The following is a 19,740-nucleotide window of genomic DNA, read 5'->3' as shown; positions in this document are numbered from 1 at the left end:
GAAGCCAGAGTTTTACGTAGATGAAATTTTGGTTGTTATTTTATGAATGATATTCTCTGTAAATACACAGTGACCAGGGCATCACGATTCTACCATGGTCCTCGAGATGATTATCTCCCTCGAGACTAGTCAGGTTTTACACCTTGCTCAGCAGGGAGTTTTTTCTCGATTAGTATGATATAGCCGCAGCTACCTACCCACCATGTAGGTCACAGAGTAATAACCACTTTCGTTTTTTAAAAGAATTTATTATTTTGACTCGGACCTGTATTTTTACGAATCATGAATCGAATAGTATTTTAGAATCTTTCCCTGCCCCTATTCGCAATTTATGCACGAAAGAGTGTTTGGAAAAATTCATTTTATGTACATACAAATATACTACATTATTTTAGCATAGTGTTAGTAAGCATTATGTACTGAAACTTTTCTCACTAAAATATGAGCTATCGTTTTAACTAGAAGACCTATCTACGAGACTTCGAGGCAAAAAACGCAATTTTAGTGGGGTATAAGAAATTTAAAAAAAATCAAAACGAAAAAAAAATCAAAAAAAAATCAAAAATTTTGGAAGGTTATACTTTAGATTAATCCGGAACGTAATTTTTAGCTTGAATAATGCTCATTTTTCGAGAGCTTTTTGAATTCAAGAAAGTTCAAAAAATTAATTTTTTAAGATACAGTGGCCTTTGAGTTCAAAGGTCAAAGGCTTACCATTGAAACGTAATTTTTAGCTTGAATTATGCTCGTTTTTCGAGCTTTTTGGATTCAAGAAACGTCAAAATGTAATTTTTGAAGACATTTTGGCCTTTGAAATTCAAAGGTCAAAAGCTTACTTATTGAAACGTAATTTTTAGCTTGAATTATGCTCGTTTTTCGAGCTTTTTGGATTCAAGAAAGTTCAAAAATTAATTTTTGGTAAATTTAAATTTTTATATTATGAGTTTTCGAAGATGCGTGGCATGTATGAATTTTTCTAGAGAGGTTCATCCACGTCAGGCGCCAGACTAAGTGATTTAGTCAATTTTGACATGCAACATATCTTGGAAAATCATGTTTTTTCACTCGAATTGTGTTCTTTAAGAGAACCATTTGAAATTCGAGTTTGACAGAATTTGAAAAAAATCGAAAAGTTTGAAAATTTTGAAAAAATTTGAATTTTTAAGGGTGGGTATTTTAGTAAGTCGGACTGAAAATTTTGCAATTTTCGGAAGAATTACGCGGAAGTTAGGCGCCAATATGATAGAGTGAGATTAAGCATAAATGATATAGATGGTTATTATCCGAATTCCTACCTACGTGATTAAGTCAAGAAATATTCCCTAAGGTAGTGAATTTATGCCTCGCCTGGTTAGCTCAATATATCGGAGAGGTTTCAGTCATGCAGCTCATTCTTCACAGAAATAATCTCTAATTACCAATAAAACTCATATTAATTACACTAGAGTGATAATATGTTTATTGTTAATTAGAAATAATGAAATCAAATGCATATTAAAAAGGGTACAAAGGTCATAGAGTATAGAAGAACTATAGGGTTCTTCTATAATAGATACATGCACAAGCTTATATCTTACGACACGCGTTAATGGATTACGGAAGGTGGGTAATTAGATACCCTAGAAATTGCATGCAATTTCGGAAATAGTAGTGAGATTTACTCACCAAGGTTCGCATAATGTCCAAATCTACTGTCTCTTTCAGGGTGGCTCACTAACACTAGGCCGGTCGACAGCAATGTAATACACGAGGTACCTATTCTTCTAGGACTATCTCCGATGGCCAGCATAATCGGATGATATCCGGTGTGAACGCGATTAATTACGTATACGATAATTTAAATCACGAAACGAGAAACATTTTAACCACTAAAAGTGGGCAAAGACTGAATAAAAGGAGATGAGCATCCCCATAGAGGGATCTCATCTTACTCGTATCTACATAAATGCACTTTCTGACCAAGAACCAGCTTCGCGCGATCGCTGAGTCCAAGATCTTTTGGAAGCTCAACTTATTTAGAAGTTTAGCCCATTTTAAATACAACTAGTTTGGCTTGCGTCCGTGTTGCTCTATTTATACTATTTTTGGGTGCATCGGATGCGTTCTATGCGTTTGCTGCGCGCGATTACGTTATAGCTACGTAGTAGGAGTAGCACAGTAGTAGGAGTTAACACATTACCAAACTTGCAGTTTAAGGGAGTTATTTTATTCATCATCTCTATGGTGATGATTAATTTAATCATCGCTTAGGCGATGAAGGCATATTTCCTCATATCAAAATGAGACATATCCTATCATCTTAGTTTCAAAAACAGACATATCCTGGATATGTCTGTTTTTGAAACTAAGACAATTTGCACATGTCTATGTTTGAAACTAAGGCAAAACTTTGAGCACGTTTTTTACCCTTTCACGTACTATATTGAAACTAACAGACCTTGGCAATGAAAAGAGCGTTAAAAATCCTATAAGAATAAAATATATCTAACTCGATTTTTGTAGACGTGGCGTTTGTCTAACTTTGTAACCAACCTCCTGAAGTAGACAAAACCACAAAAAGCTGAAAATCTGGAATGACAAACTATCAAGAGAAGTGACGAGGAAACAAAACCTTTTCTGGAAGTGGATGAGTTCAAAGAACGAATAAGACAAAGGAACCTACAAAGAACAGTGCTGCAAGACAAAAAAGATGATAAGAGAAACACGACAGGAACAATACAAAAGGTTTGTGGTGAACATGGAGAGGGATACATTATCAACTGAAACCAAAAGTGTACAAAATAATAAAAAGAATATTGGAAGATAAGGTCAGAAAATAGCTGATAAGTACAGAATGAGAATCTCATCATCAAAAACAAAGGTGATGGCCTTCGAGGGGAAAGAGCCAATACCCAGTAAAATTGTTGTAAATGGACTGCCAGGTGCCAGTGGAACAAGTTAAAAGCTTTAAATATCTCGGATGTGAGCTGTCATATGAAGGAGAAGTTGATGCATAACATAAGATCAGTAAATTCCTGAGAGTAAGCAGAGCTATAAACTGAGCCATACTCCAAGAAAAGTCAGAGCTAAAACTCAAATAAGAATCTATAATACGCTGGCAAGACCAATGCTGCTGTATGGAAGTGAAACATGGACGATGAGAAAGGATATAAAAAGCAGGGTAACCGCAGCAGAAATGAGATTCATGCGAGCCACAGCAGGATATACTAGACGAGATAGGAAAAGGAATGAAGACATCCTGAAGGAGCTAGGAGCAGAGCCAATCATTAGACAAGTGAAAGATTACAGAAAGAAATGGCAAAAACACATTGACAGAATGCCTGATGAACAGTCCCCTCGAAAAGTCAAAGAATACGCTCCAACTGGCAGGAGGAGCAGAGGAAGACTGAAGAAAAGACTTGATGATACATCGGCGAGCAATTCTTCTACATTTTCCCAGACAGGCTGAACAGCTCACCTGGTCAAAGTTCAATGATGATGATGATGATGATGATGACAAGAAAATGTGTTGAAATAGACTCGTTTTCTTGTTGAAAAATGCTGGAAATTGTCGTTTTTCGCAGAATATCTCAAAACGTTTCATACTCCCCCCCCCCCCAACTTCTCGCTTTATTGCCCACAATTGTCAAAAATTGCCAAAACCAGAGAAAACTCATTTTTTTGACAAAAATTTTCAAATTATTGTAAAAATCTTGCTTTAAAAAATTTCATCTTTTCCCACAAAAAATTAAAAGCTCAAAAGTTTTGTAATTTTGTCAAAAATTGCCAAAATCTCCTGCTTTTTATCAAAAATTTGCGAAATAGTCTTAAATTTTTTGTGAAAAATTGCAAAAAAAACAAATTGTCAACAAAAATAATCAAAAAATCATTCTTTTGTCAAAAATCGCAAAATAAATCACTGTTTGCCAATAATTACCAAACAGTCTTGTTATTTGCCAAAATAATACTGTTTTTATTTTTAACAAAAATTCTCGCTTTAGTAAAATTTACTAAAACTTTTTTTCGTTTTGTTTTTTTTTTTTGCCAAAAATTACTAAAATATCCTGCCTTTTGATAAAATTATTGTTGAATGAAGTCTTGTTTTCTGGCAAAATTAACAGTAAGTTTTTCCTTTTGTCTAAAATGCCCAAATATTCTTGTTTTTTTTTGTCGAAAATTGCTAAAAATTGTTGTGGTTCTTTGCCAAAAATTTCAAAAAGTCTTACTCTTTTTTGAAACAGAAAATTATCCCCATTGCGATTAGTCACTTTTTCGCCAGTCGCCAGATGCTGAAAATGTCAAAAGTTATGCTTTTTGTCGGAAACAGCAAAAATTCTCGCTTTAAATTGCCAAAAAATCTCGCTTTTTTAGATTTTAATTCAAAACGAAAAGTTCTGGATTTTTGTGGATTTTTTTGCATTTTTTTGGTTACGTTTTTGGTTTTCTACTTTTTCAAGCTTTTATTTTCTTTTTTGAAAAATATAAGTACGAGCCTTGAAGGATTTGAAAAGGGCCTACAGTCGTCGAGTCATAATTTAGCCGAATGCTGATGATTTATGAACGAATATATAGGCAAAATAAATACATTTAAAATTATATATTTTATCGGTAATTTACGTCTTTTGGAATGAGCTAATTAAAGCTAAATTTTATGGCAATATTCTCTTACATATTTCCTAAATCAAAAAGCGTACGTGAGTACTCGAATTCTTCATTACAGTGGAACGAGTACCTTTGATAATTACCTGCATTCAAATTAGCAGTTTGAAATTATTTACGCTCGAACGTTTACACAAATTTATTTTGCTTTTACTTTGAACGTCATAAAAAGTACCTAACTCAGTTTTGCATTTTTCAAATACCTAAGTGTAAGTACCACGATTCTGCTGCAAAGTAAAATTATCGTGTACCGTATCGTAATTTACGTATAATATTGCTAATTTAATCCATTGAAATGAAGAAGCTCATTATTAGCCCTTAGTGATCGTATGTATTACTCGTGTATAAAATTCAACGTTTTATTTACATTTTAGGTACATGTTTTTTTAAAAAAAATAAAATAGAATGCGAATGAAAGAATACAATTATCACTATAAAATAACTCTTACAACGAGTAAAATAAAAACTCGAATATGGCACTAAAGCTTAGAGAAGGAATAAACGCAGGAACGAAAGTCGAAAACGAACAAATACATAGGGTATCAGTATAAAAATAATTAACTCTTCGAGGTGGGTAGGTTTAGGTATAGTAGAGATAGAGATACTGAAGAGGTAGGAAAAGGAAATAAAAATACTAGTGTTTTCTGACTTTGGCGCTTTTCGACATGATGTACTTCAATTTCGAAGACATGTAGTACGGTTTGGTACGCGATCCGTCGTTCAGTTCGCCATCTTTTACTGGAAACAAAAACGAAAAAAATTTGTACCTTTATGTGAAAAAAAAAAAAAAAAAAAAAAAATGGGAAAACTTACAAAATGAAAGAAACAGGGTATCAACGGCAACTATATAAACGCCGAAAAAGGAAGCAGCTATGATCCAAGTGAGCAGCACGACGATACCAGTAGGAACCAGAGGATAAGCTAGACTCAACGATGGTCTAGTGAAAGCGTAGTACGAAAGGAAACCCATTAACACCGTTAACGTTATTTTACCCACCAATAACAGAAAATCTAGAACCTGAAAACATATTTACAAAAAATCAGAAAATTAATATACCAGAGGGAATCGAAAAAAAAACACAATTTACAGAATAGAAATAGGTATAGAGATAGACTCACTTTATCTAATACTACAGCTCGTACAATGTTTCGAGCCAATAATCCCAAAGCTTGACCAGATGACGAGAAAAATGACGATCCGGTAACGGAACACATTATGTAAGCGTTTTTGCTGATATAGATAAGGAATTTTTGCAACAACCAAAAACATCCTCTCATACTCCATGTCATACATTGCGTCAATAGACCGTCCGATTGTTTCAAAATTCGCTGAGTATGCTCGAGAAGTGTTCTGATGAATCCACAAGTGGCGATTAAGAACGACCCCAGAGCAACTGTACCCAAGTGATACCTACAAAGAACACGAGGAAGAAATAGATTACAAAAATGTGCCTAGCGAATATGTAAGTAGATGATGGAATTTTGGTGTTTTTTGTTCAACCTACCTTATGGTCGCGTATATGGAATAAAATAGAGTGAAGAATGGCACGTCGTATTTGTGATACGTCCAGTACCAGGTAGAGAAGCAGAACGAAAGCACCAATTGCCCCAATCCGGACACGAAGTATAAACCCCACAGCAGCCCGAACAAATTGTACATTTGTAAATAGGTTTTGACCTGAGGATCGCGATGTTCGACGAAAACGCAACCCGCATCTACACACGCTTGTCCGGTACTTTTGCTGTGACACTCTTCGTAGAATTTGTGGGGAAGACACCAGTGACCATTCTGAAAAAAAAAAAATTATTACACCTTACGTTATGATTTTGATGAATCATTCCATGGCGAATTCGTTTTGTTTTGGGTTCAAGTCCTTTGATTTTGGTTCATTTTTCTGTTTGTAGGTGCGTAGGAGAAGGGGTCCCCAAAGGCCGAAACCGGGGCTAATTTTTACCAAAATTGTCAAAAATTAGCCCTTTTAAACAATTTTACCAAAAATAAACATTAAGACACTTTTTCAAAATTTTTACAAAAATGGACCTTTTTTTTGACAATTGTGCCAAAAATGGACACTTCTTGGATATTTCGCCCAAAATTGACGATTTTTAATACTTTTCCCCCAAAAATTGACACTTTTTGACTTGGGCAAATTTGGCAAAAAAAAAAAGGGAGGAAAACACAGAACATTTTATGCAATTTTGGAACAAAAAGAGGACCTTTTTTAACAATTTTATCAAAAATGAGCACTTTTTGACCAAAATGGGCGTTTTTTGAGAATTGTGCCAAAAATGGACACTTTTTGATTATTTTGGCAAAAATTGAAGTTTTTTACATTTCTTTCTTAAAAATTTACACTTTTGACATTTTTCTGCAGAATTAACACTTTTGACATGGGCAAATTTGGCAAAAAAACAAAAAAGACTTGTTTGGCAAACACAAAAATTGACGCTTTTTGGACGTTTTAGCAAAAAAAGCACAAATTTCTCAGCAATTTTTGCAAAAATTACGACCATTGAACTATTTTATCAAAAAACTGGTTCCCGAGAATTTTAACAAAAAAACATCACAACTTTTGGCAACTCACCAAAAATTGACACTCTCTAACAATTTTGACAAATTACAGGATTCTTTTCAACAATTTTACTAAAAATAGACACTTTTTAACAAAAATTAAACCTCTTTAATAATTTTGCCAAAAATGGACACTTATAGACTATTTTGCAAAAAATTGAAATTTTTGATTTTTTTCCCTCCAAAATTCGCACTTTTGATATTTTTTTCAAAAATTGACATTTTTGACAACTTTTTCAAAAATGGTCTCTTGGGGACTCCAGGACAGCTCAAAATAGCTAAAAACCCTTTCTTATCGATTCGTGGGTAGAAAATAGGGTAGGATTGTTTGACAGTTTTGACAAAAATTGGATCTTTTTTACAATTTTGCCAAAAATGAGCACCTTTTTGACAATTTTGACAAAAAGGGAAACTTTTTAAGAATTGTGCCAAAAAAGAACACTTTTTGAGTAGGTACATATTTTCCCAAAAATTGATGCCTTTTGACATTTCCCCCCAAAATTGACACTATTTGACTTGGGAAAAACCGACAAAAAAGTAAAAACAGAACCTTTTAAACAAGTTTGGCAAAAAAAAGGACTTTTGTTTGGCAAATTTTTGTAATAGAAATAGGACTTTAAATGGTAACGCAAAAATTTGATGCTTTTAGGACGTTTTGGCTGTAAAAAAAAAACACTTGTTTTAGCAATTTTGGCGAAAATTACAACCATTTGATTATTTTATCAAAAAACTACTTCCCGAGAATTTTGACGAAAAAATGTCACAACTTGACACTCTAACAATTTTGACAAAGAACAATGTTCTTCTTAACAATTTTACTAAAAATAGACACTTTTTAAAAATTTTGACAAAAATTATACCTTTTTGACAATTGTGACAAAAATGGAAATTTTTTGAAAATTGTACTCAAAATGGACACTTTTGGACTATTTAATGAAAAATTGTTGCTTTTTAAATATTTTTTCTCAATAACTCACTCTTTTGACATTTTTTTTTCAAAATTCACACTTTTTGACAACTTTTCCAAAAATTACCACTTTTTGACTTGGGCAAATTTGACAAAAAAACTAGAACTTTTTCAGCGAGTTTGGCAGAAAAAAAAGACTTTTGTTTGGAAATTTTGGAATAAAGAGAGAATCTTTTTAAACAGATGAGGCGATAATCAATTCTTTTTTTCAGAATATAGGGAGAGCCAATGAGAGCGTCGCAGGCACTGAATGATGAAAACGAGCTGGTATTCGTATTCAGTGCACCTATAAAAACCTAATATACACAATTATTATGCACGATTTTTTCAATTTTCATGAAACTTTGAGAGTCATGAGAGGCGTTGGAGGAGTCGAATCGAAAAAATAACTTGATAATCGAATTTAGCACTCCTAAAACCCTCGTAAACGATACGTCACACGGTTTTTCCAATTTTCAGGAAATTTGAGGGGTCAGGGAGGAACGTTGGAGGGGTTCGAATCAACAAATCGAGATGATATTTGTGTTGAGCGCCCTCGAAAACACATAAAACGATATTTCACACGATATTTGACATTTTTTTCACATTTTTACCAAAATTTTGGGGCTTTGAACCCCCCTCTTCCTGTTTTTTTGAATTCTATCGCTAAGAATTCATATTTATAAATAACATGAAAATAGATAATTCCTGGATTTTTTTCAAATTTCTAATTTATAGGTCAGAAATTTGGCAAGCTTTTGAAAATTAAGATTTTGAAGAAAGCTCAACTTTGAAATTTGAAATTTTTGGCAAATAGTTACATAATTATTGTAACTATTTTTGATTTTTGAAATTTCTCTTTTGATTGAACCCCTTCAACCCCACCCCCTTGGTTACCCAAATTTTCTAAAAATCGAATTTCAATTTTTCAAAATATGATGGCGATTTCCTTCCTTTTCCAATAAAAGGAGCCTACAAAAGAAATGATGCTGCAAAATTAATGCACCTGAACCCAAAAGTAGGTTGATTTCACATGAAATGATCTTCGCTTGCAAAATTATCTTCGATTAAAAAATCATATTCTTAGATCGCTTACGTGATACGTTTTACAAACGCAATCCGAGATCGACGCATTGAGACCTCTGACTTCGTACACAGAAGTACCCAAAGACCGAATATAAAATCCTAGTATCACAAACCAAGTTATAACAGCCACTTGAAGAACACGAATCACAAATGGAAAACACAGCGACGATTTTATTGTGTTCACAGCCCTGGTGAAGTAATCCAACGATTAATAATACTAATTAGTGAATCGGATTACACGATTAATAATTTTACTACTTTGGCATTACGTATACGTACTTGCTTCCCTCTCCGATTAACATCACAGCTAATTCGATTCTCGAACGTAGAAATATTATCAATAAGGCGAACAGCACGAAAAATACTGCTGAGACAATAAACAGCACGAACCAGGTTTCTTTTTGCTGAAACAGCAATTGTAATTGTCCGTAGGCAGTTCCGGAATAAAAATCGTTGGTTGAGTTGGCAGCGAGAGTAGCCTCAGATTCCGATGTGCAATTGTACTGCAGATAAGTAATGATGGTACCTGCGGAGGAGTGCTGATGTAGGATCAATTCGAAGGATTATCTTTCAGTAAGTATAGGTCGCTACGGTGAACACTTACTGTACGCTAAAAATATCAAAATTAAACCGAGAATGCACCAGATGACGATTTTCGTAATTATTCCCATGACTATTATTACGAATAAGCACGATACAATGGACACAGCGGCGAACAGCACTAATAAATGCCAACATTTTTTCATATCTTCCGCTATAACCGAGCTAACCTGTTGCACAGAATCAGAAGAATTTAAACTTTCGGTAAACTTAATCAAATACGATTTAAGGTGATTTAACAGGGTCATGCTTTTTGTTTCGTGGTGATGAGAATGAAAATGTTCAAAAACTTACCTCGTAAACGTAACTGAAATAATTTTGAGCTCGTTCTGCTGCCTGATCGGTGAGATCGATGTTCGCTATCGATGATGGTAGAATACCAAGCGTCGGTAGGCACATTTTTGCAAACGCTGCAACAAATTAGTATTATTCAAGTATGAATCATTTGAACGACTCGATCGTCTAGGTAATTAGACACCTAGAGACAAACGCTGATTATACGTATCGTTTGGCATATGACGATAGAAATAATTGCACCCCTCCCCCGCCACCCAGCGATCCGCTGGGATGACTTTTTAGTTTTTACTTAAGAAGGGCATCCTAAGAAACATTTTAAAGCAAACTTGCCAAAAAAAAAAGTTGATCTTACTAACAAAATAGCGGTCATTTTGATTGACAAATGACAGGTCAGCCGAAATAACAGATTTGCTTTTCCCATCTTCATTTGATGAAAGTTGAAAAAATGCACTGGAGGCTCCAGTAATTTCCAAAAACTCGCTGGAGACTTCAACACGACCTGAAATCTACCTGCAGTCGATTTCAAAGCGTCTTGAAATTAGTTTGCAGAATGAATTTCGACTTTCTAACTCCATTTTATGAAATTTCACGGAAATTTAAAGTTTCAAGATTCTACTAGAGGCTCCAGTAATTTTCTTAAAGTCGCTGGAGGCTCCAACATCACTTAAAACCACCTGCAGTCGGTATTGAAATTAGCTTACAGTATGAATTTCTGCTTTCCATCTCCATTTGAGTAGAAATTTCAAGCTTAAAAAATGTACTGGAGGCTCCAGCAATTTCCAAAAAGTCTCTGGAGGCTCCAAAACGACTTGAACTCTATCTGCAGTTGATTTCATGGAGTATTGACAAAATTTGGCTTTCCAACTGCATTTGATGAAATTTTGTAGAAATTTCACATTGAAAAAATGTACTGGAGGCTCTAGTAATTTCCAAAAAGTCGCCGCGCGCCGGAGGCTCCAAAACGACTTGAAATCTACCTGCAGTTGATTTCATAGAGTATTAAAAGGGCTTTCGAACTGCATTTTACGAAATTTTAAGTTGAAAAAATGCGCTGGAGGTTCCAGTAATTTTCAAAAAGTCGCTGGAGGCTCCAAAACTACTTGAAACCACGTGTAGTCGAGTTTGAAATTAGTTTAATAGAATCTCAAACCATTGCTTCCCCCTTGGTTATGTAAAATCTCAAACCCAATCTTCCCCCTTGGTTTTGTGAAATCTAAAACCCCTTCCCTCCCCCTTGGTTATGTAGAATCTCAAACCCTTGACTCCCCCTTGGTTATGTAAATTTTTTCAAACATCATTAGAACGACTCAACAAAATAATCTCAATCGCTTGGTTCCCCCTTGGTTATGTGAAATCTAAAACCCTTGCCTCCCCCTTGGTTGTGTTAAATTTTTCAACCCACATTACAACGACTCAACAAAATATTCTCAAACCCAACCTTCCCCCTTTGGTTATGTAAAATCTCAAACCCTTGCCTCTCCCGTCGGTATGAAAAATTTTTTGAACCACATTAGAACGACTCAACAAAAATATCTCAAAACCTTACCACTCCGGTGGGTATGTGAAATCTCAAACCCTTGCCTCCCCCTTGGTTATGTAAAATTTTTCAACACACATTAGAACAGTTAAACAAAAAAATTCCAAACCCTTGCCTCCCCCTTGGTTATGTAGAATCTCAAACCCTTGACTCCCCCTTGGGAATGTAGAATCTCAAACCCTTGACTCCCCCTTGGGAATGTAAAATCTCAAGCCCTTGCCTCTCCCTTGGTTATATAGAATCTCAAACCATTGACTCCTCCTTGGTTATGTAAAATCTCAAACCCGAACTTCCCCCTTGGTTATGTAAAATTTTTCAAACATCATTAGAACGACCCAATAAAATAATATCAAACCCTCGCCTCCCCCTTGGTCATGTGAAATCTCAAACCCTTGCCTCCCCCTTGATTATGTAAAATTTTTCAACACACATTAGAACAGTTAAACAAAAAAATTCCAAACCCTTGCCTCCCCTTTGGTTATGTAGAATCTCAAACCCTTGCCTCCCCCTTGGTTATGGAGGTGTTGCTCTTTATGTAAGGATAGGTCTGTCTCATGAGGTATCTGGCAAGTCTTTCAATACCTGTAATATTATTAAAATTAAGTTGATTGAGGATGATCTTACTATTATTGGTGTGTATCGATTGGGTGACACTTCAAAATTTCAATTTGTGAGTGATTTGGCCCAGGAAATTGGTTTGGCATCCGAATTAGCAATTATAACAGGAGATATGAACATTGATGTTAGTACTGATACCGCTGAAAATTCGTTGTATTTAAATATGTTGGCTTCTGAGGGATTCAAGTGTCATGTTAGGGAGCCCACAAGAGTCACAGCTGACACTAGCACCTGCATTGACCATGTATTTTCTAGGGGGTTGGATGGTAATGATGGGGTACCAGGGATTACTTGTAAAATTATGAAGACAGATGTGTCAGACCATTATTCTCTTGAGATTGAATTTGCCCATGCTCAGCCCCCAGGCGGCACAGTTTCATCAGAGTTACGTAATCTTGAGATTACGGATTGGAAAGCACTGACACTCAAAATGAGACAGGTTACTTGGGGAGACGTTTATAGGGCTATGGAGGTGGATAAGGCGTGTGACTTGTTTCTGGATGAGCTTAAGACGAGAATGGCATCTTGCACAAAGTCAGTTACCTATAAAAAAACATTTAAAAAAAGAACACCATATACTTCTGCTCAGTTGGCCTACCTTTCCGAGGAAAAATCAAAGTTATATAAAAAAATGAAAAAAAAATCCAACAAATTTAGAAATTACTCAGGAGTATAAACAAATGTCAATATTAGTGGTTCAGCAGAGTCGGAGGGATAAATTGGTCTACCATTCTGGAGTTTTGGAAAAATGTAAAAATGACCCACGGAAGTACTGGCAACATATACCTAGATTTGATCAGGGGGAAGCATAAAGAAAAACTGACTAAAATTAGAATACACCAAGAGGAGGTTTTGGTTGAGGGAAATGAAATAAAAGTCTCTAATGAATTTAATAGATTTTTCATCGACTCTGTTGATAAAATCTCAAATGAATTCCATAACCTGGATACAAACAGTGCTTACCCATCCAAGAAAATTATAAATAGCCTGGGGTTCCCTCCAGTGACATGTTATGAGATTCAGACTGAGGTCTCAAGTCTCCCAAACAAACCATCTACGGGACATGATCACATTCCAGCAAAACTGTTTAAGGATAATTCTATTATTTTGGCACCAGTTATCGCTGACATTTTTAACAAATCAATAAATCAAGGGAAATTCCCGAAGTCTTTGAAAAAAGCCATTGTTATTCCTGTTCATAAGAACAAGAGTAAATTACTCATGGAACATTACAGGCCAATCTCCCTCCTTTCAGTACTATCAAAAATTTTTGAAAAAGTTATAAAAAATCGAATTTTAAATTTCCTTCATTCAAAAGATTTCTTTTCAAAACAGCAATACGGATTTTTGTCTGGGAAAAGTACTAGTGATGCCCTATTTGATCATATTACTGAGGTAGTTGATGGCCTGGATGCGGGTGATAGTGTTGCAGCGGCATACCTCGATCTCAGTAAGGCATTTGACACAGTTGATGTTGGGATTCTTTTACAGAAGCTGTGGAACTGTGGGATAAGGGGCGTGCAGCATGACTGGTTTGGATCCTATCTGGAGGGAAGAACTCAAGCTGTTAAAGTTGGGAATAAAATTGGGAATTTCTTGCCTGTAGTGCATGGGGTACCACAGGGCAGCATACTAGGTCCAATTCTCTTTTTAATTTACATTAATGACATTTTTGAACTGAAATTAAATGGTACGTTATATGGATTTGCAGATGATACAACTTTAGTAAATAGGGCTAAAAGTCAAGATGATCTTATTAAGTTTATTAATGAAGATCTGAAAATATTGGGAGGCTGGTTCTGGCAACACAAATTAAAACCAAATTCGTCCAAATCAAAATTGTTAAGTTTTGGCTATAGGATTTCCCCCGACCTGGGGTCTAGGTGCTACTTGCATGAAAGCCCGGATTGTGGGGCTCCGTGTGGCTGCACGCCCCTGTCCCAAGTTGAGTCAACTCGGTACCTGGGAATAATGATTGATTCCAAATTAATTTGGAAAGAACAGAGCTTATACTTACAAACTAAACTTAGAAAACTAAACTATCTGATTCGTTTCCTGGCACAACATTTTGGCACTCAACACATGGTAAAAATTTATTATGCTCTTTATCAATCTGTGCTCCAGTATGGCCTGTTCATCTGGGGGGGGGGAGCAGCGGACTGTCAATTAGAACCTATTCATATTCTACAAAAATGGGCAGTTAGGAGCATTGTTGGTAAAAAGAGGGGGGAAAGTACAAAAAATGATTTTCAGAAACTGAAAATTCTGCCTATTCAAAAACTCTATCAAGTCCAGGCAATTGACTATATACAAAGGAATAGGTCCAAATTTGGAGTTTATGTGAATCATAGGGGGAGGAAAATTGATAACACCGTTGCTCCCCTACCTAGGTACCGAAGAGAAAGATCAGGTGCTCAGGCCCTGTGGTGTGCGCCTAAGCTGTTTAATGCAGTGATGAGTAAAGGTTTGGGCTCTAGGCTGGCACTGGTCCGATGGCTCCTGGAGAGCGAAAACACCTTATAGTCCACTGAGTGGTACTAAATCACATGTCTATTTCTATTTCTATATCTATTTTTATTTTTGTCTATTTTTGTTTTCTTCATATAACGTAGGGTCCTGTTGTTCCTTGGTAGATCCGTCCATTCACTTCAGTTTTCACCAATGTGTTCCTTCACAATTTTCTAAATTATCTGATGCAATTTTTTATATTTATATTTATATTTTTTAGCTTTGTTTTAAATTCATTTATATATTTGATTATTTACTTATCTATTTTTGTTCTGTTGTTTTTCTTCCCTCCTCCAATTTGTAAAATTTTATTTCAATATTTACTGTCGAACATTGTTACCATGGAGGCCTCCTCGCTCGCGCAATGGCGCATTGGGGGGGATATTTTACATTTTGTAATTTGAAATACTGTTTTAATAAATATTGATTGATTGATTGATTGATTATGTAAAATCTCAAACCCTTGACTCCCCCTTGGTCATGTGAAATCTCAAACCCAATTTTCTCACTTGGTTATGTGAAATCTGAAACCCTTGCCTCCCCCTTGGTTGTGAAAGACTTTTCTAACCTCATTAGAAAGACTCAACAAAAAATTTCAAACCCTTGCCTCCCCCGTGGTAATGTGAAATATCAAACCCTTGCCTTCCCCTTGGTCATGTAAAATTTTTCAACGCACATTAGAACGGCTCAACAAAAAAATTTCAAACCCTTGCCTCCCCTTTGGTTATGTAAAATCTCAATCCCTTGCCACCCCTTTCGTTATGTAAAAGCTCAAACCCTTGCCACCCCCTTCGTTATGTAAAATCTCAAACCCTTGTCTCCCCCTTGGTTATGTAGAATCTCAAACCCTTGCCTCCCCCTTGGTTGTGTAAAATCTCAAACCCTTGCCTCCCCCTTGGTTATCTAAAATTTCTCAACCCCCATCAGAACGATTCAACAAAAAAATCTCAAACCCACTTTTCCCCCTTGGTTATGTGAAATCTCAAAAACCCTTGCCTCCCCCTTGGTTATGTAAAATTTCTCAACCCCCATCAGAAAGATTCAACAAAAAAATCTCATACCCAATCATCCCCCTTGGTTATGTAAAATCTCAATCCCAATCTTCCCCCTTGGTTATGTGAAATCTAAAAGCCTTGCCTCCCCATTGGTTATGTGAAATTTTTCAACCCACATTATAACGACTCAACAAAATATTCTAAAAACCAACCTTCCCCGTTTGGTTATGTAAGATTTCAAACCCTTGCCTCCCCCTTGGTTATGTAAAATCTCAAACCCTTGCCTCCCCCTTGGTTATGTAGAATCTCAAGCTCTTGCCTCCCCCTTGGTTAAAAAAATGTACTGGAGGCTCCAGCAATTTCCAAAAAGTCGCTGGAAGCTCCAAAACGACTTGAAATTCATCTGAAGTTGATTTCATGGAGTATTGATATAATTTGGCTTTCCAACTGCATTTGATGAAATTTTGTAGAAATTTCACATTGAAATAATGTACAGGAGGCTCCAGTAATTTTCAAAAAGTCGCTGGACGCTCCAAAACTACTTGAAACCACCTGCAGTCGGTATTGAAATCAGTTTATAGCATGAATTTCTGCTTTCCATCTCCATTTGAGAAGAAATTTCAAGCTTAAAAATGTACTGGAGGCAGTGGAGGCTCCAGTAATTTTCAAAAAGTCACTGGAGGCTCCAAAACGACTTGAAATCTACCTGCAGTTGATTTCATATAGTATTAAAATGGCTTTCCAACTACATTTGATGAAATTTTGTAGAAATTTCACATGGAAAAAATGTACTGGAGACTCCAGTAATTCTCAAAAAGTCGCTGGAAGCTCCGAAACTACTTGAAAACACTTGCAGTGGGTATTGAAATTAGTTTAGGCTTTCCAACTGCATTTGATGAAATTTTGTGGAAATTTCAATTTTCAAAAATCGGCTGGAGCCTCCAGAACTGTTCTAAACGTTTTGAAACCGTTTGCAATCGATTTATCTGGTCAGAAATAGGAAATATGCCGAATCTCAGCTTTCTAGATCAATTTGGTAAAATTTTGATTTTTTTCTCATTTTTTGGGCTTAAAACTTGATTTTTAAAAATTCGTTAGAAATCGAAAATTGCGCTTTAGCACTTGAAAATATTTTGGCTGGTGATAATTTATTGCACTCCTTTTCGATCTAGCTTTTGCGATTTCGGCTGGCCTGGCAATCGAAACCGTGATTTTGTTCGTAGGGTCACCTTTCTTTTTTGGCAAGTTTGCTTTAAAATGTTTCTTAAAATGCCCTTCTTAAGGAAAAATGTGATCCCAGAGGATCGGTGAGTTTTCGGGGGGGGGGGGGTTGCAATTATCCTATTAGCATATGCCGGACTAGTAACTAAAGAAAGAATGAAACAAAACTTCTCATTCTCTGCACTTCTGCAGAAATATTTTTTTTAAAAAAATTAAAAGTACGAGTTTAGGCCTATATACTGCTGCACTACATTTGACCCATATTTTATCGCTACACGTCCTCATTGAAACGATTGAATCAGGCCATAAAGGGGAGTGTGAGTGAATACGTAAATGTGATGCGTTAGATAGTGTAAGTAAATATTGACATTCGGTATCTTATAAAAAGTGTAGGTGAACTGGCGATTGTGAACTTGCACGGTTTCACTTCGTTCAGTGACTCGATGTTTCAATACAACGTAACCTATTACCTATTACCTGTACTCTAAATTATCGTAAATCACCGCATGTAACACTTATACACAGGTACATCTACATACTCTACATATACTACATAGTATACGTAGTAACATGAATAATTGCAGTATAGCTATAGAGCTATATGTTGCGAAGAATGACTTGCATACAGAATTTAGTAACGGACGCTGTTTGTGTCATTTGGATGTACGCCCATTTATTCGAATCCTCAAAATAAGTATCACTGTATTTCTGTAGTATGTAATGTTGAGTAGCCGTTAGTGTAGTTCAGCTACAGCTACACATTGTAACCCAGTAGTAGAGGGATAAGGGGGAAATGATTGGTGGATATGGCTGATTAACATCAGTCGTGATACCGCTACCGTCACCACTTATCACTAATCAGTCACACTTGTATGGAGTGGAGGTGAAAATTGACTAGTATTACGTCTTTAACTCTTTAAAAATTGCAATCCAACACTTGATACTTTTTCACATCGCAGTTTGTCACGCTAAAATAATGCGTTGTAATAATGAAAACTGAGAGAAAGAGATGTGGAGATAGAAGAGACACTCGTGTAAACATACATTTATCTATGCTGATATAGGTACCTGCTACCTGGTTAGAAGTAGGTAATTGACGACATGAACGAAGACAAAATTTGATAGTTTCAAAATTTTTCAGTGCCTTGCAGGGCTATGAAATTGGAAATTCATAATGTCAGAATCGATACCCAAAAACTATGCTTTGGTGGTGACGATAATTTTTGAAAATTACAGATACCTAAAGATAACTTATCTATAGTTAATGCGTTGTTTATAGTGATCGAGTAGAAGGGGACGTCGAAATGTTAAAAATTTTCAAATTTAAGAACCGAATGGTTTAAATTATCTTATCTAACTAGGAACATAACATAATGGAATTTTTACTGATTTTGAGGTTCATGTGTAATTCCCGAGTGAATAAGCGAGAGAAATAACTGAGAATGTAGGAAAAATAACGTACAATACTGTTATCTGATCGTGGAAAAAAACACGCGTACCTATATTATCACTCGAGCAATTAGCGAAAAAGAATAAAGTACTTGGTAGTGTTTCATTTCCTCAGTTAGATAAAGATTATTTGTTTATTTTAGTCAGAAATGAGATAACTTTGTGGCATCCTGCCACTAATCGAACCTACTGAATGTTCGTCAGATTTGTATCGATAACTTATCAGTAATAGGAAATTTTGAGTCATTGACTATTGTCCACCTTGATAGTTGATATCTTAGTTCAGTCATTTTAGAACTAGTCCGGAATAAAATACAACTCGATATTTAGATGCTCAAGTTGATTTGTGAGCCTACTGGAAAAATCAAAAATTGCGCTGGAGGCTCCACAATGCCCAAAAATGGTGAAATTCGGTTCGGAGAAGATTGTTTTCAAGACCTTTTTAGTCCGGCATATGACAATAAGAGTAATCGCACCCTCCCCCCCCCCCGCCGAACCTCCTGGACAACATTTTTACAAAAGGGGACATCCTATGGAACATTTTAAAGCAAACTTGCCAAAAAAAAGTTGGCCTTACTTACAAAATGGCGACCATTTTGATTGACAGGTCAGCCGAAATCGCAGATTTTGCGTTTCAACACAGGACTTGCACGAAATTTTCCAAACCTTACAAAGGTAGATCGAAAGATCATGTAAAAATTTATCACCTGTCAAAATTTCAAGTGCTGATGTGCGTATTTCGATTTTTGGTGAATTTTTAAAAATCGAATTTAGGCCAAAAATAAGGGAAAAAATCAAAATTTTACCAAATTGACTAAGAAAGCTGAAATTTGGGATATACCCTATTTTCGACATGCCAAATCGATTGGAAAAAAACACTCACGCAACTAGCGTGAGACAACCGGCTTTTCGTAGAAAACATGATCGATAATTTTTTTTAAAATAATCGATTAATCGAAAGAGTTTCAGGCCCGATTAATCGATTAATAATCGGCCCATCATTACCCATCGAGTTCCTAACAAGAAATAAACTGAGAAATCGTTTGGGTATTAAGATAGACATTAGTGATTATTGCTAAGCAAAACATTTATGCTTTAAAAAAAATAGGTATACCAAAAACAAAACTGACGAGGAAGTCTGCAAAAGTCTGCAAAAATAACAAAAAAAAAATCAACAAAGCCTATCTAAGCTGAAATGTCAAAGGAACACCTGAACCGATTTTCCATCGAGTTTCTAACAAGAAATAAACTGAGAAATCGTTTGGGTATAAAG

The 19,740-nt window shown here is 35.6% G+C and overlaps 1 protein-coding gene and 1 long non-coding RNA gene across 4 annotated transcripts in view; one reads left to right on the top strand and one right to left on the bottom strand.

The window, feature by feature from the left end:
• LOC135838058 (uncharacterized) overlaps positions 1-19,740 on the top strand; it is a 66,868-nt gene that overhangs the window by 42,881 nt on the left and 4,247 nt on the right. The window lies entirely within an intron of this gene.
• The window catches only part of LOC135838054 (choline transporter-like 2), a 43,939-nt gene continuing 29,182 nt past the window's right edge, over positions 4,984-19,740 (bottom strand). For all 3 annotated transcript variants that reach the window (XM_065353585.1, XM_065353586.1, XM_065353587.1), the window contains exons 6-13: positions 10,137-10,252; positions 9,847-10,012; positions 9,522-9,768; positions 9,253-9,430; positions 6,144-6,427; positions 5,758-6,049; positions 5,452-5,656; positions 4,984-5,376 (exon numbers count right to left, since the gene is read on the bottom strand). In XM_065353585.1, the coding sequence (XP_065209657.1) occupies positions 5,273-5,376; positions 5,452-5,656; positions 5,758-6,049; positions 6,144-6,427; positions 9,253-9,430; positions 9,522-9,768; positions 9,847-10,012; positions 10,137-10,252 (1,592 nt within the window). In that variant the 3' untranslated portion in view covers positions 4,984-5,272. The remainder of the gene's footprint in view (positions 5,377-5,451; positions 5,657-5,757; positions 6,050-6,143; positions 6,428-9,252; positions 9,431-9,521; positions 9,769-9,846; positions 10,013-10,136; positions 10,253-19,740) is intronic.

This window comes from Planococcus citri, chromosome 2 (genome assembly GCF_950023065.1).
Source record: "Planococcus citri chromosome 2, ihPlaCitr1.1, whole genome shotgun sequence".
Lineage (NCBI taxonomy): Eukaryota > Metazoa > Arthropoda > Insecta > Hemiptera > Pseudococcidae > Planococcus > Planococcus citri.
This window is presented reverse-complemented; position numbering and strand designations above follow the sequence as displayed.